This window comes from Hyposmocoma kahamanoa, unplaced genomic scaffold (genome assembly GCF_003589595.1).
Source record: "Hyposmocoma kahamanoa isolate Upper Pololo Valley unplaced genomic scaffold, ASM358959v1 170, whole genome shotgun sequence".
Taxonomy (NCBI): domain Eukaryota; kingdom Metazoa; phylum Arthropoda; class Insecta; order Lepidoptera; family Cosmopterigidae; genus Hyposmocoma; species Hyposmocoma kahamanoa.
The window spans coordinates 257,457-272,749 of record NW_020653614.1 but is presented as its reverse complement, the minus strand read 5'-3'; the positions used below and the strand labels follow the sequence as shown (position 1 = coordinate 272,749).

General features: G+C 35.6%; 1 protein-coding gene across 2 annotated transcripts in view; it reads left to right on the top strand.

The window, feature by feature from the left end:
- Positions 1-1,056: 1,056 nt before the first annotated feature.
- LOC113225701 (multidrug resistance protein homolog 49-like) overlaps positions 1,057-15,293 on the top strand; it is a 77,890-nt gene continuing 63,653 nt past the window's right edge. For both annotated transcript variants that reach the window (XR_003310037.1, XM_026458102.1), the window contains exon 1: positions 1,057-1,222. Coding sequence is in view for 1 of the 2 variants with exons in the window: in XM_026458102.1 (XP_026313887.1) it covers positions 1,097-1,222 (126 nt within the window). In the remaining variant the exon portion in view is untranslated. The remainder of the gene's footprint in view (positions 1,223-15,293) is intronic.

Here is a 15,293-nt window from a genome sequence, read left to right as displayed (position 1 = left end):
ACACACACACACACACACACACACACACACACACACACACACACACAGGCGCGCGCGCGCACGCGCACGCACACACTTATACAAACGCTGACATAAACACACAGCCTCATTCTTTATAAAGGTAACCAATTTGTATCGAATTAGAAATGGAATTATCTAATATAATATAATAATATGAGATAATAAAAATGAATTAAATTTTTATTGAATTAATACAGTGGATAGGGACATCTTTCGCCAGGACTGGTAGCTGTAAAGGTACTAACTGGGTGATAAATATTTCATAGATTTCTCATAGATGGAGCTACGACTAAAAAGTCGTTGAAAAACTAAATACAAAGACACGACGCAAGCACATAGGAAAATTCGTGAGGTCCGTTGGTTCATTCCGTGGCTTAGTTGGTATGGCGTCTGGCACGGTATGCAAGAAGAAGTCGGTTCGAATCCGACCGGATCGAAGGAATTTTCTTCTGAGTATTCGATCTTTGTATTAATAATTATAATAATAATAATGCTTGATTATAATATGTACAATTTTTCTTTAACAGTAACAATGCTTTTATCGGTTACCTGCGAGACAGGCTTTGCTTAGTGCAGGAATCGTAGGAAATTCTCTGCTACAACTGAGTTGTGTTACCTGGTTCTTTGTCGTAATTTAAATTGTAATGTACCTACACAATTCATTTGTAAACAAATTATTTCGTATTGTTTTGTATTGTGTTTAAAAAAAATTGAATTATTAAGTATTGAACTGACCAACGCTTTTTAAGTAATTTATCTAGTATTACATTTGAAATAGCTTAGTAAGGTTCTTTTCTAGACGAACTCTTTCACAAAGAACTCTACTACTTGAGTAGTGGAATGAAATAGGTGAAGATTGAGTTTGAGTTTATCCAACAACGGCCAAGTTCCAGTGTGTTATCCTGAACGTTATTATGGCGAACTTTATAAACCACCGGCAAGCTCGAAGAGCGGTCAGTGCCGTGGCGACTGCTGACGAGAAAGCACGTGTCGCGTGTTACCTCGCGAGGTGTAGCGCGCGGGAATTACTCCCGATTTTTTTTTATTAATAAGTATTTAATAATATATATAAGTGATGAAGGGGCAAGCGAAACGTTTTGTGGACCACAAGGGCGAGTCGTACGATATGGATCAGCTCGACAAAAGCGAGGAGATCGCCACTGAAACTAAAGAACAGGAGAGCATCGGATTTTTGCAACTGGTTTGTTCAATTTTGTTTTTTATTTATTCCGGGCAATCAATGCTCTAGTTTACTAACTATGTAAAGATCTTTTTTAAGAGAAATTTTTATGTTGCTTTCGAACTGCTGACTCGTGTTTTCAAACGTCTGTTGAAAAAAATTCATCACAGACATTATTTTGAGGAAAAAATATTGATATTATTCTTTCAATTCTTTATTGCATTTACCATAATGTTACATAGCATGGAAATAATAAATGCTAGGTTAACAGCGCTTTATTGGACCCTGTGGGGCTATTATATTTAGACAGAGAGGGTGATTTACTCTTTACAATAGTTTTGAAATTGAGGAAAGTGGCTTTGTCTCACAATTATTAATACGTTTTATGATCCCAGTAGGTCATGGCAATAATTTATCAATGATATACAATAGTAATTATTATATATTCGCATAGTTTATATTTTATAGTAAAATAAGAAAACTTGTAGCTTTGCCAAGGTTCTATATAGCTTATAATGGTAAGTATAAAACAGTCTGAGAGATGTTAAACATGTTTTTGTTTGTTGACATTTATTCCACATCCGATTTGGCTACAGTATAGTAAGCTGGTTTATTAAAATAAATAGAGGCGTCAGTGATATTCAATAATATACCTTATGACTACTTTATTCTACTGCATCTTTTGTGTACCAAACTTTCCATATCTATCACGAAATATATTTCGGTTTTTACAATTTAAAAAACGCAAGCCAAGTTATATTCAAAAGTACAACGCAATTGACTCTACAATTTGTATGAGGAAAAACATTTTATTTAACGAATATTAAATAATGATATTAAAAAGTCATTAAGGATATTGAGTCCACATGCGTATATACATTGTGCACAATAATTTCCAGTTAATTTATGACTCATTGTTCTGGAGGAGACGATCAAGAAGTCAAATTTCCTTCCTTATTTGTAATTATTTGTATAAAGCTGTGTTGTTTAAATTAAAATATATACCTATTACAGTTTTATATAACATTATTTATTAACACGAAAAACGCTCATTCAATAGACATGAGATATACGTAAATAAACCACGTGGTAGAGAAAGCAGTGCTATAAAAACGACACGCTAAAAAGGTAAAAAGTCATCTTGTTTTGACGTCAGAATCAAGTTTGAATACGATAATATAATAAATAAAAATTGTTATTAAGAAACATTTTTTGCATTAAAAAATTGAAGTCCGTATTGACCTCCTGATGGAAAGTGACTGTGAGGTCGCCATGGAACATGCACATTTAAATAATGCCCCAATTGAAAAGGCAGTAAAGCTCCTTGTGAAGTTCGTCCAGGGAAGTACTGCCACCTTACCTATTTCTGCCACCAAGCAGTATTGTGAGCGTGAGGTTTGGAAGGGTAAGGGTGCTGGTGAAATTACAGGCACATTGGATATATCAATTTATGTCTCAGGATGACAGTGCTTTAACTTTTGTGATTCAAAGCCCTGAGTGGGTCTGCAACTGTTATGGATAGACGTGTCGCTTACCACCAGACACACGGCTTATTCGTCCCGTCATTTGGTATTACAAAATGAAAAACAAATATGGAACATTATAAAATTATAAATATCAATGTAAGTTTCAGTGTCTTGAGTAGCTTCTCACTCTCTTGGATAAACTCATTCACAAGAAGCTCTACTGTTACTAAAAAATACTATGAAAGATCATGGATGAATGGAATTGGATTTAATCGGAATTGGTAAAATATTCGGAATTGACGATAATTGGAACTGACGCATTGATCCCACTCTTAATGATGACCCAATGAAGACGAAGCTTTATGCCTATATAATAAAGAATTGATTGAAGATTTGGCGTATGCCTATTCATACTAAAATATAAAGCAGAAAAATTTGCCAAAACGTGGCTGTATGGTTTCCAAACCTTTTCCTTATTATATTTATGAACAAAAAAAACATTTATTACATGAAAGTCATAAAAATAATCCGGACTCTACGTATATATGTGAAATTTTATAAACTAAACTAAAACCTATTTAAGCATAAGAAAGTTATCGACTAAATTCACTACAGTAGAATGTCAAACACAAATAATCTTGTCACCTCACTAGCTCGGAAAGGCTTTATTTCTCATTAGAAATCTGCGTGCAAAAGCGTTTTTTCCACACTAGCGTGGAAAAGGTTTCTGAAGTTCGAACTTGACGATGGACTGTGGTGCACCTAACTTTTTCTTTCAATGAAAAAAAACATAACGACACGTTCAACTACGCGATTTGTCGTATATTATTTATGTAATATAAATCCGTTGTTGATTTTATTCTTATTATAGTTGACAATAATAACTAATTGTGTTTATTAAAACTGATTTGTTATAGTGCAACTGTTTTTATTTCATCTACCATTTTCTTAGCTATAGTGACGTGAAGTGTTGAGTGTTTCGCTCGGCAGCAAAGTTGTTTCGCTCGTGACTGGAAGCCATCGCTACGCTCAGGATTTTATTTTTGAATGCTAATTTATGACGCTTCGCTTGCTCAGGTCAATACAAGCACTCGCGTCACGACAACTTTGCAGCCTTGCGTAACAAATAACTATTATTTCAAAGACATTATTAACAGACATTATTAAAAATGTCTTGCAACTCTTTGAACGAATTTCACCACTTCCAATGCAAATGCGCGATGTTTTCCATAAACTTAGTGATAATCAGAGAACTATACTAAATAATATGATTTTACAGTGACTGAGTGTGAATAAAATCGGATCTTTACGACCTCCGCGGTCGAGTGGCGTGGAATGCACACCGGATTCATGGTGTCAGCATCCCTGGTTCGATTCCGGGCCGGGTCAGTATAACAATTATTCGCATTTTATATCCTTTAGCATTTTTAATATTTTTAGAACATTTAATACATTCTATAGCATAACTTTTCTACATTGTCTCGGGTCTGGGTGTTTGTAGTACCTTAGTTATTTCCAATTTCCACAACACAAGTGCTTTAAATACTTACTTTGGGATCAGAACAACGTATGTAACGTTGTTTAATATTTACTTATTTTAATGTGTCAACAAACACGTTTTGCGCAAATAACACGTGAAGACTTTTTTGTTGTTTTTGATAGTTTCTTCTAAAATTTGTTTATTTATAACAACAAAAAAGGAAGTTTCAAAGCTTCGTTCGTTTCAAAAGTTCGTAGAATTGCATCTATTTGTCACAGTTACAAAAAAAAAGATAAAGCTAAATTAAAACAAAAAATTAAATTAAATAACAAGATAACTGAAATAAAAATAAATTTACACACAACAAAGCAAACATTAAATATTGAACGTAATTAGAGTGAACGTCGTGTGTGCGGCTGTGGCGTATGTAAAAAGATCCACTCTGATAATCTCACCGCCGAGCGCAGCCTTTTGGCTGTGACGCTTTTCAATGGACCCTAAAACCGAGTGAATATCTTCACATTCATTAAACTCTGCCGCTCATTCGTAAGGCAGATTCCCCTGAGAAGAATGAGCAAGAAACTCTAGGCTTGCTAATGTCATTATATCTTAGCAGTTGTCATTTTGAAGATATGACCTAATTACGTTAAGGGTTAAACTATTGTTCTGCTAATAACCGAATGTAACAGTTAAGCTATTAACTAACGCGTTAACTAAGTAATAACTTCAATTTGTCTGTTATTGGTTAAGTTAATTAAATTTTTAATGGAATATAGACGCGTGCTTACCTAATCATATCAGAGTACCAGTAGCTCGCAGTAAATTATTACTGCGTTCCGGTTTTGATGGATAAGGGTGTTGGTGAAATTACAGGCACATGGGACTTGTCAACTTATGTCTCAGGGTGACGGGCGCTGAGGCAGTGCCTCTAAGATCTTTCAAATCAGTTTAAATCTCATTTATTCGCTATGAATAGGGAAGGTACATTATAAGGGCGCATTCGACATGAATTTCATCGCGCTCACAAATCGCCATGACCGCGTGCGTCTAACTGTCATGGCAAAATACGCTCTATTCGTTTAGCTTCTACGTTTTAACTTAAATGAGCGTCTCGGGCACGCAGGCGACCCGGGCTTGAACTTGGTCTTCGCGGCGGCCCGCGCGGCGACCGCGCGATTGTATTATTCAGAGGAATTTAAATGTTGTTGCCTAGTAAATAGAATTCAGATTTGCCATTAATGTACATGAAGGCGTGGTAATTGGGCGGTCTTAGCGCGAAATCTTTAGCCTCGTGTGACTGGGCGCTAAATGTTGATGTTAAAATTTAATTGATGAACTTTAAATGATCCTATTTAGCCTTGGCAAAAGCATGCAAATATATTAATAAAATATATTATAATACAAATTCATTAATAAATTAGATAAGCTGAATCAAGATTAACATAATGCATCGATACGGATCGTCTTTATATTTGAAAAAATCGTGAACTGAACAAAAATAACTGAATATTTAAAAACAATGAATAGCGACATCTCTAGCCAGCGCTGGTAGCTGTAAAGGTATTTAACTGGGTGACGAAATAGTTAAGATTTCTCATAGATGACGCTACGGCTAAAAAGTCGTTGAAAAATCCTAATACAAAGACACAACAACAAACACGTAAACAAATTCGTGAGGTCCGCTGGTTTGTTCCTTTAATAATCTAATTATGAATAAAATTATTTTTCTAGGACCCATTTGCGCAGTTCTTTTGTAAAACTGATCAAAGGAAGTAATTTAACACAGTAGCTTATTAAAAATCACATTGCGTAATAGTTCTTTTGGAAGCCTTTAGTCTTAGGATTTGTACTTAGTACTTGATTGGGGCTTCGTAGGCTTCTAGCAGTCATGTCCTTAGCCCGTTTAAATTAATGTTAATTCGTCTTTACAAAGCTTAGCTTCTGATATGTACATACGCCAGCACATCAAGCTACACAGGCGGCGATTTTCGAACAAAAATGTGTACACTGATGTGCCGTTGACCGTACAAATATGGCAGAGTTAATGTTTTTAGCGTTTTAAAATGGGGGCGACAAGATGCATCTGGTGCTAAGTTGTAGATGGCTCGTATACTCCTCTTTTGAGTACTAAAAGCTTTCCCAAAGTCCGTGCCGTTTCCCTAAATAATAAAGCCATATCTGGGTACAAATTTTACATACGCGAAATACGCTGTCATTGCATATATGTAGTGCATTTATTTGCCACTCTTGTCAATTTGTACAGAGCAAAAGCAAATCTATTTATTTTAGTGCACACTTTCTCTGTTTGTTGTTTCCAATTCAGCAATAATCTACAATTAATCCTAGAAATGTCACGTCTGTGGCGATTTGCAAAACTTGTCCGTTGTAATTCATAGATATGATTCCGTATATTATTAAAATTCGTTACATTAGTCTTAGATAAATTTATTTCAAGATTATTTTTTTGTAGTTATCCAATTATCAATGTCAATGTTTTCAATAATTCATTATTGTGTTCTTAAAATGTTGAATATATTGGAAAAGTGACAACCACTGATACATCCTCCGCAAAACGAAATATATCATGTTCCGAGCATTCACATATGTCATTAAAATATAATAGGAACAGCAGGGGACCAAGTACACTACCTTGGGGAACTCCGTAATTATTGTACTTAAATTACTTACTTACTTTAAAATTGGGTTCATAAATTTCAATACAGTTTTCTGTTAAAAGTCGAGTTATTTCTACACATTCTAACCTATTTTTCCCGTATCCCGTATTCGACTGTGCTCTAATTTAGTCAGGAGTATATTATGTGCAACTGAGTCAAAGGTTCTGGTCATGTCTAAAAAGACTTAAAGATTTAAAACTCTGAGTGGCACTGCAACTGTTATGGATAGAGCTTACCACCAGGTGCACGACTTGTTCGCCCAGTCACTTGGTATTATAAAAAAAATAATTCCAAACTCATAATCGTACACATAGATCTTTCAATCATTTCCGAATCCGTGCGGTCTGGAAAATTCCACGAAAAACGAAACTTTCGAAGACTGTTTCCAAAGTAGATTTCCAGACTTATAGACTACGCATTTAGGCAGTCAAAACATGATACTTCAATTAAGTTCTAAATAACACGAATTACAAAATCAAAAAATATTTATGGAAGTTATTTTATCACTTTTAGAGTGGGTACGTAAGAAAAAAAACGTGTGCGTTTCTCATAGAGAGTATCTGAATTTGTTACTATCACTCTTCAACTACCACATATTTTACTGAAGATCACGGACTAAGCTCCACTTCACACTGTTACCACATCCATGTAACTAGAATTAAAAAGGACTGTTGGTTTATTAGATTTTTAATTACTATTTAATTTAATTTTCAAAAGTCTCGAGTCTGAAAAACTCTAGTACAGTCAAGAGCACATCAAGCTTGACACTTTGTACTTTGGACTGTTCTTATCGTAAGCGGCATAGAGTTGGATTTAAGTCTTAAGTGTCAAGCTTGATATGCTCTTGATCCTGTACCACGTTTTCTTGACTAAAGTAAAATATTATTTTATGGGGAACTGCATATGTGTCTCGGGACTCCACACTTTGATTCAAAATGTATTCCATCGCATTTTAAGTTCATTTTCAGTACAGTTTCGTGCTCGTTGTTCTCATGGGAATCTAATTCATCGAAAAAGCTTGACGATTGTATGTAATAAAGATTATTTGTTTTGAATTTCGAATGTTCGGCCCAAGTTATTGCGTATAAGTTAGAGTGGATTAGTTTATGAATATTTTGGCTTACAGATTTGACATTTTGTTGATTTTTTTATAAGTACAAAATCCAGTTTGTAGTGACTTTAAAAACACGTATAATTTTATTACGTCATACGTCGGTGTTTGTTAACTTGTTGTCTCGTTCCGCGGTATATATTTTTTATGGCATCAAGTGATTGGATAAGCAAGTCGTGCGCCTCTGGTTGGTAAGCATCACGCCTATCCATAACAGTTGCAATATACGTTGCAGCAGTGCCACTAGTGCCACACATGTGGGCACCGAAAAGTCCTAGGGCGGTGAATAAAAACTGAATTATCTGTATAAACCACGCTACGTAACAATAATAACGCCTACACACTCTTAGCCCCGCACTAGAGAAACCCTGCGTCGCGGCTACCTCATAGACCACCACAAATTACACCCTTTACAAATGTTTCTCCCGGCCCGGGAACAGGACCCGGGACCTCTGCGTGGCAGTCCAGCATGTAACCGTTCGGCCACGGAGGCAGTTGATATCTTATGATGCATAAAACTCTTTCCTCTCGCATGGTACGAGTATGCAAACGTGCAGTGATTAGTGACAATGATATAGTTGGCTCCATAAATTGTTTGCGAAGCCATCGCATCTCCAGTCCTTAGCACTAACGACGCAGGTGTTCTTTTACAAAGTTGTTTACAAGATGGTCGGCTGACGACACGTGGGCCAGACTTGTGGGAATATCGCCTTATAAATAGGGCTGCTGATTGCTAGGAGGGACATTCGAAAACGAGTCGCCGGGCACAAGACAACTCCACAATACTGCCGTTTACCTTTATACCAAATATCTGGTTGTGTGATTATTGTACCTCTCTACAATAAACGAAGTACAGATTTTCCGTGCTGCGTTTTGTTCTCGATCTAATGAAGTGAGCACCCACCATGGATAGTTTTCTAAAAAACCACCTGGGTGTTCAGACCACCCTGATTGGAACCATTCCTTCCTCTGACTTTCGTACGTATACAATTTTTGTCCTTCTGTTTTTTTATGTTAAGTTCATTGACTTACAATTATATGGACGTCGGGTCCGCGCTAAAAAGTGTCCGAACTTATAGGGCGTTAAAATCGTATACAGAGCGTCATTCACGCTTTAGTCTTCGTTTGTTCGACTGACAGCGAAGCAAGCAAAATTAGACAGTACTGCGATGACATTACAATTTAAATTCAACGTTTTAGCTTTTTCGTATTCCTTTACATGTCACTATGTTTAAATAGGTTGACTTGGGACATTTTTTTCGTGGTTTTTGTATTAGACCCGTCATCCATTTATTTGTAAGTCAATGGTTAAGTTAATATAAAAAATACATGTTTTCAATTATCTTTTGTAGTAGTTGAAACTTTTTTATCTTGCCTTAGTTGGTGGTGAACCAAAAAATTTGGGAACCTATTATCTAAGGGGCACTTCCACTGCGCAATTCACCCTTTTTCTTTTTAACTTATCGATGGCATACACCATAATGCTTGCCACCGTGGGGAAAGTATTTGCCACCCGGCGTGAAGTGGATTGATACGCCTGACGTCAAGGAAAGGGCCTGGTATATCATAGTGGGAGGCTCCTTTCGTGCACCCGTCACCCTGAGATACAAAGAAGATAATTCTTTGTGTCCATAATTGCACATTTGTTCGTCGAAATCGGAACGCGGTAACAATATTCACGTTACTTCCCTGGATGAATTCTTTCTCATAGAGTTTCTAAGAAATACTGCCAAAGTCAAAGAATCATTTTATTCCGTAGGTAAAATAAATTTATACTTGAAAACGTCACTTTTAAGCTACTGCTCGTTCACTACGCTGACTTCCTTGAGAAGAACGAGCAAGATTGCTCTTTTCAAATAAACTTAATTTTGAATTAAATTTCTGTGGATGGGCTAGAGTCATGTCATCTTTCCATATATCTTTATCTAACACGTAGTTTTCAATTTTGTAGTTTATAAACTTGGAGAATGATAATCTTAAATATGCTCCGGAATCTTATTGTAAAAACATATACACTTCCCCATGAAAGAAACGTTTACCTTAGTTAAACGAAATCGTGGTACCATGAGTTTGGACTTAGCTGTGAGGTTAATATTACTTTCTTAATGAAATTATGTATATTTTTAAGGGCATACGAAATATTTGAGTAAATGTTCTGTGATGCCACAGTCATACTAAACCACCGTACCAAATTCATTTCTGCCGCCAAGCAGTATAATCTGAGCATTACTGCGTTTTTGAAGGGTAAGGGTGCTGGTGAAACTTTTTGTCACAAAGTGATTAAGTTTGTTAATGTGCATTTTATACTATTTCAATTTGAAATAAGGTATAAATTGCATTGAGACTGACCGTGTTTCTTTCTGCGTCACGGAGCATTGAAATTTATACCTTATTACAATTAGATTAGACGTACCACTTACCACCAGGCGCATGACTTATTCATCCCGTTAATGATGATCATAAAAAAGTAGAACGAAAATCGATTAATTAGTTAATTAATTATCTATTAATCAAGTAATTGGGGAAATGCTGCTGCAACACATATTAAGCCACTATTTAAAACCCAGACGAAATGTATCAGGGTCGTGGAAGAAAAAAATGAATGGAAGTGCCTAGCCTCGATTACTATCAGAACTGACGTCGCCACAACTTACACATTCTTAATCTGAAACACGACAAAATCTTGATATTGATTGGTCGTAGTTTCAAATTTAAAAAGAAATAACAGATTCTGGATTTGTTAATATAATTTAAGCTTTATCCTGTTGGCGTATCGTTGAAAGTTCAGTATCATCAATACCTATTACTGCAAGTTACGACGTTTTGATATTATATTGAAATTTCAATCAATGTGCTGCCATCTAGCGGTTAATTGCTGAACGACGACGAATTGGTGTTATTAATTTAGTTCTCCAAAAACGAAGCGACCATACTTACTGTCGTTTCTTGTAACAAAAAAATATTTCGATAAACGGAAAATTTAAAATTTATTAAAATGAGACATTCCGATGATATGAAATATCACCACGGATAATATTTTTGGTAAGGCTATCATTTTTGCACAGCACAATAACGAATTTTTCTAGGATTTTTGAGAACTTGCGCATATAGGCCTTTCGAGACCTATAAGTTGGCACTCGTCAAGACGCTCACTAAACACTTCCACTGTATTTATTGTTCTGTGGCCAGAGCCATGTTTGGTATGGGTCAGCGCGAGAGTTCTGTACCTTGCTTTAGGGTACTGAAGATATTAACCCTACCATCGATGTATATTTACGAGGCCTGTGTTTATGTTAAACAAAATCTAAGCAACTTTAATATAGTCAAAACAAGATATTCCAGAAATACAAGGAATATAATGGAAATACGGGTCAAACGACGCTCTAATTTGGAATTTTATAGTAGAATGATGTTCGTATTAGCATCCAAATTGTTTAATAAATTACCGGATGCTGTTAAAATAAAATTGCATAATTTGTTAGTTACCCAATGCTACTACAATATTGATGATTTTTTACTTGATAATGTAAAATGTAACTGTTGTTGGTTATATTTTTAACTTCCTATTTTCTGGTTAAATTCCAATTATTCTTGTTAGTTTATGTTATTGTTTTTAATTTAACTTTAATGCATGCTACGTGAAATAATGAATTGTGTAAAATATTTGCATGCCAAGTATTGGAGAAATGTACAATCTAAAATAATATACTACAAGACCTGCATTGTTAACTACATTTTTCAGCTAATAAATATCTTGTATTCTAATTTGACGACCTCGACGGCCTAACGGTTTACATTGGGGCGCTGGACGCGTCTCGGGTTCGATTCCCAGTAGGATCAATTTGGGAAATTAATTTTTTTAAATTGCTTCTGGTTTCAAAAATTCCGTTACTACTGGCAATTGATGTGGTTGTAAAAAAAGTGTTTTTAAGAAGTTTTCAATATAATATTTAAATTTTAAAACGCTTGGTCCAGGTCAAGGACTCAAGTTCAAGAATCGGAGTATAGTACACAATTAACCCGAAAACATTTAGGGCTATTATCACGGAAAAATAAAAACAATAGAGTGCCGTAAACCTTGATTGCTATCAGAATCACACATTGATAATTTGAAACACTATAAAGTCTTGATAATGATTGGTGTAGTTTCTAATTTAAAAAGAAATAACAAATTCTGGACTGTAATATAATTTAAACTTTACCCTGTTGTGATATCGTTGAAACTTGAACGCCCATCATTGCGTGTAAATTTACTTCTCCAAAAAAGAATCGACCATTTTGCAGCCGAATGAAGTTTATTTTCGTTTACGATAAATTGAAAATTTAATAAAATTAAATAAAATGAGAAAGACTTAACAATTATATGAAATGCTACCATTGATAATATTACAAGCGCTACTATCATTTTTGTACTCCAAAGTAGCGAAATAAGGCATTTTTCCATAATTTGCGCTGAGCTCAAGTATGTGGAACTCCGCGTCCTATTGTCACGCGTACCACACAAACTAAGTACTTCTATAGAATTTATTGTTCTGTGCATTAGCGAATTGTGACATGACTTGTTTTTATTTTGTTACAAAACTTACTTTGCTTCATTAAGAATTAGTTTTATCGAAATAAGATGAAGAATAAATCTATATCATCATGATCGCATTAACGGAACGCTTATAGGGCGGCCGCTATTGTATAGTACTGCAGAACCGCAGCGCGGGAATTCCGCGGGGAAAAATTGCCGACATCGTTTTGTTAACATGACTCGTACTATTATGACTCAACAGACAGAAATTCATTTCAAACTTTAATAATATAATTATAATGGTTTATTTCCCAAACACAAGTGCAAGCTTGGGCTTTCAGTATTGCTTGCTGCATTTCCACGTACCGGAAAAAACAACCAAATTCGATGCGTTTCAAATACCCCGGTAAATATGCTACTTTCGACTTCTATTTTTATAATATCACGTGACGGGTCGAACAAGCCGTGCATCTGGTGGTAAGCAACACGCCTCTCCATAACAGTTGCAGTGCCATTCAGAGCTTTAAATCGCAAAGATCTTAGGGGCACTGCCACTGCGTTCGTCACCCTGTGACATAAGCTGCCAAGTCCCATGTGCCTGTAACTGCACCAACACCCCTACCCTTCTAAACCGGACCGCATTAACAGTGACATTACTGCTTGGCGGCAGTCATAGGTAAAGGCAAGTCTTTTCACAAGGAGCTCTACTACTACAATCATAGACAAAATTGTGAATCTTTTATACCAACCACAAAGTAATTTATAAGAATAACTGAGTTATTATATATATGTATATATTTGATGATTCTTTTTTTGTTAAAAAGGGGGTACCTCATAAGTGGTTCTATTTAAATTTGTAGAAAATATTACACCTCTTAGAGTGGCAAATTAGGGGATAAATGACTTTTGAGTACGGTCTTTTAATACTCTGTACTGTATTATAAATTACAAATACTGTTGTTCATTATTTTGAAACCGTAGAGACCGCACATTAAATTTCATTAATATTTGCACACCTGTTTCTTGAACGCAACAAGGCTCGTAATATTTACTGTATTCTGGCAAATAAACGTATTCTACTATTATTACAGGTTTAACGGTATCCGTGGCCGAACGGTCACGCAGAGGTCCCGGGTTTGATTCCCGGGTCGGGAGAAATATTTGTATAGTCTATATTTATTTCTCTCGTGAGTTGGGTGTAATTTGTGGTTGTCAACCTATGTGTGTGTCCATGGCAACCGCGATATAGGGTTTCCCTAGTGCAGGGCTATGAGGGAGTGCGTTAAAAATGAAAAGGTTTGTTACCACGTCCCGACTCCGGGTATCAGATGTCACATACCTTATTTCTCAAAGGTTCCACTCTCCATGGTCCCGGTTTGACTGGCCAGCGGCAGATGCCAGCTTTCAGTAGATATATTATCTTATTTACATCAACCCTTTCCATTATAATGCAAAATAAGTTTAATTCTAATAATTTATTGATAACTTCTTTAGTATTCTGTTTCTATTTTGCCAATCATTCAAATTTGTTAACTTCTATCTGGTAACAAAGAAATTTTGATTACTTGCGATATAGGCTTAGCCTAGTGCAAGGAATCAAGACCAATTCTCTGTACACGATGTACACTGCAATAAGTTGTGTTTCTAGTATACGTATTTACCATTGACTTACAAATAAATGGACGACGGGTCTACTACAAAAACCACGAAATTAATGTCCCAAGTCAACCTATTTAAACGTAGTGACATGTAAAGGAATATGAAAAAGCTAAAACGTTGAATTTAAATTGTAATGTCATCGCAGTACTGTCTAATTTTGCTTGCTTCGCTGTCAGTCGAACAAACGAAGACTAAAGCGTGAATGACGCTCTGTATACGATTTTAACGCCCTATAAGTTCGGACACGTTTTAGAGCGGACCCGACGTCCATATAATTGTAAGTCAATGGTATTTACAATAAGATTCCGCAGCATATATTAAAATTATCATTTTCGAAGTTTAAAAACTATATTATAAATATTTTAATTGAAAAGTCATGTTACAAAATTGAAGACTACATGGTAGATAAAGATGTATGGAAAGACGCCATGGCTCTAGATTCCATACAAATTTAGTTCAAAGTGTATTTCATAGCATTTAAAATTGTGACGGTGTGACCTCTTTGTATCGTCATCCCACCTTATTATTTAAATTTCTTATTTTATTCTCACACTAGTATTTAAATTCAAATTTTCAATTGTTCCATTTTGTCACGTATTCTGATTTTGTTTCGTGCCACCCGCACTCCCTGCCCGATCGCGGTAGCGAACATCATCATCATCATCTTTTTGAACCTTTTACTAGTTATATTTACATCGTTTACATTTTAAAGGTCATAATATTATTGTTAAACCTGAATAAATACCTATAAAACTGGTCTTTCACCTTTTGAACTGCTAAACTTACTAAGATGTATGGAGGCTGCGGCAGCTGCGGAGGCTATTACTGCTATCCAGGCTACATTACTAATACTACTACATTCCAACCAACAGGACTTAACTCCACCAACAGCATGAGTTACAAAGTTATTTGAAAAGAGCAATCCCTAGACTTTCTTGCTCGTTCTTCTCAGGGAAGTCAGCGTGAACGAGCAGTATCTTAAAAGTGACGTTTTCAAGTGTAAATTTATTTTACCTACGGAATAATTGATTCTTTGACTTTGATTCTCCTCCCCTAATTTGCCACCCTTTGAGACGGGTCTACTGAGGTGCCCTCTTTCGAACAAAAAACAATCATCAAAATCGCTTCCCAAATTCCGGAGTTATCGCGTATCATACATACAAAAAAAACGAAAATACATTCAGT